Genomic DNA, 561 nt, shown 5'->3' with positions numbered 1-561 from the left:
CCGCCCGCCAGGTCCGCGCCTCGGACCCCAGCCCTCAACCCCCCGACCCCCGCCCGCCAGGTCCGCGCCCTGGACCCTAGCCCCCGAAGGCCCCCGCCGGCCAGTCCTTCACCCCGGCCTGCGCCCCCACCCCACGCAGGCAGGGTCCGGCTCCCCGCCACTCACAGTTGCGGATGTCCGAGATGAAGACCGCCAGGCCCCGCATCCCGTCCCCCTTCGACACGGCCGGCATCTTCGGGCCCGGGGAGCGGCCTGGGCTGGCGGGCCCGGAGCAGAAGCGGGCCGCGGGCCGCGGGAGCGGGAGCGAGAGCGGGGAGGAGCCGCCTCAGCCGAGCCGCCCCAGGCTGCAGCGCCGCTTTCGGGGCCGCCGCCGCGCGCGCGCACGCACGCACGCTCGCAGCCCCACGCACGCGCACGCTCGCTCGCGCGGCCACAGATGGCGGCCGGGGCGCGGGGGCGAGCACGTCAGTGGCGGGCCCGTAAAGGCAGGCGCGGGGCGGCCCAGAAGACCGACGCCGCGGGCGGGGCTGCCCTGGGAGTTGCGGGTTCTCTTTCCCGGGG

At 79.0% G+C, this 561-nt stretch overlaps 1 protein-coding gene across 2 annotated transcripts in view; it reads right to left on the bottom strand.

Moving 5' to 3' along the window:
• AP2A2 (adaptor related protein complex 2 subunit alpha 2) overlaps nucleotides 1-360 on the bottom strand; it is a 69,038-nt gene extending 68,678 nt beyond the window's left edge. Inside the window, exon 1 of one of the 2 annotated variants that reach the window (XM_007465936.1) lies at nucleotides 166-360. In XM_007465936.1, coding sequence (XP_007465998.1) covers nucleotides 166-232 — 67 coding nt within the window. In that variant the 5' untranslated portion in view covers nucleotides 233-360. The remainder of the gene's footprint in view (nucleotides 1-165) is intronic. The other variant, XM_007465937.1, reaches the window with a different exon arrangement.
• Nucleotides 361-561: the final 201 nt, after the last annotated feature.

This window comes from Lipotes vexillifer, unplaced genomic scaffold (assembly GCF_000442215.2).
Source record: "Lipotes vexillifer unplaced genomic scaffold, Lipotes_vexillifer_v1.1 scaffold1094, whole genome shotgun sequence".
Lineage (NCBI taxonomy): Eukaryota > Metazoa > Chordata > Mammalia > Artiodactyla > Lipotidae > Lipotes > Lipotes vexillifer.
Note: the sequence above shows the minus strand (reverse complement) of the source record. Positions and strands in the feature narration are given on the sequence as shown.